Source organism: Sinocyclocheilus grahami, unplaced genomic scaffold, assembly GCF_001515645.1.
Source record: "Sinocyclocheilus grahami isolate Dianchi unplaced genomic scaffold, SAMN03320097.WGS_v1.1 scaffold19457.1, whole genome shotgun sequence".
Classification (NCBI taxonomy): Eukaryota; Metazoa; Chordata; class Actinopteri; order Cypriniformes; family Cyprinidae; genus Sinocyclocheilus; species Sinocyclocheilus grahami.
The window spans coordinates 2637-3440 of NW_015517600.1; the positions used below are offsets into that span (position 1 = coordinate 2637).

Genomic DNA, 804 nt, shown 5'->3' on the forward strand with positions numbered 1-804 from the left:
TGTTTAAACATTTGGGGTCGGTAAGATTTTTCCATGTTTTTTAAAGAAGTCTCAAACACTCACCAACAGTAAAATTGTGAAATATTACTATCATTTAAAATAACTCTATTCTATTTTACTATATATTTAAAATGTCATGTATTCCTGTGATGGCAAAGTATTACATGATCCTTCAGAAATATGAAGTATTAGTATCTTACTGACCCCAAACTTTAGGACAGTAGTGTAAGTCAGCTGTCTCACCTTTGATTTAGTCATCTCATCTGATGCCAGCTGTATGACACTCTTGATCTTGGGGTAACTGACGTCATCAATCCTGCTCTTCACCACCAATTCAATGGTTTGCAAGATCACCACTCTGTGCCCGACCACCAGCTTCACAGGACAAAGATGACTTGCAAGTAAACTCATGAACATGTACTACAGAGATACACTATGAAAGACATGCTAATCACAGTACTAAATTCATCACAGACTCATACATCCCATATTCAAATCTTACAAAGTCAGTCAACTATTAAAACAGACCTCAGTCAAATCAGAGGCACGAAACACAGAAACACAGTCATGTCTGTGAGCAATGGGTTTGCCCTGCAACACTAGGCATTACAAATCAATAAAAGGAAGAGCTCTGGTTACAGATAAGAGGTTTATTACAGATGAGATTAATGTGCGAGTTTCCTTGAAACATGCATTAAATTAGCTTCTTTTTATTTCTGTTTAGGGAAGTGTTTTCAAAAGATTTACACGCAATTTAAACTGTTTTTAATATATTTTAAAATGTAATTTATTCCTGTTATGGCA

General features: G+C 35.1%; 1 protein-coding gene across 1 annotated transcript in view; it reads right to left on the bottom strand.

The window, feature by feature from the left end:
* The window catches only part of LOC107579710 (maestro heat-like repeat-containing protein family member 1), a gene marked incomplete at both ends in the record, with an annotated part of 2533 nt that extends 2158 nt beyond the window's left edge, over window positions 1–375 (bottom strand). The window contains one exon of the mRNA XM_016265506.1: window positions 201–375. Coding sequence (XP_016120992.1) covers window positions 201–375 — 175 coding nt within the window. The remainder of the gene's footprint in view (window positions 1–200) is intronic.
* Between the last annotated feature and the right edge of the window lie 429 nt (window positions 376–804).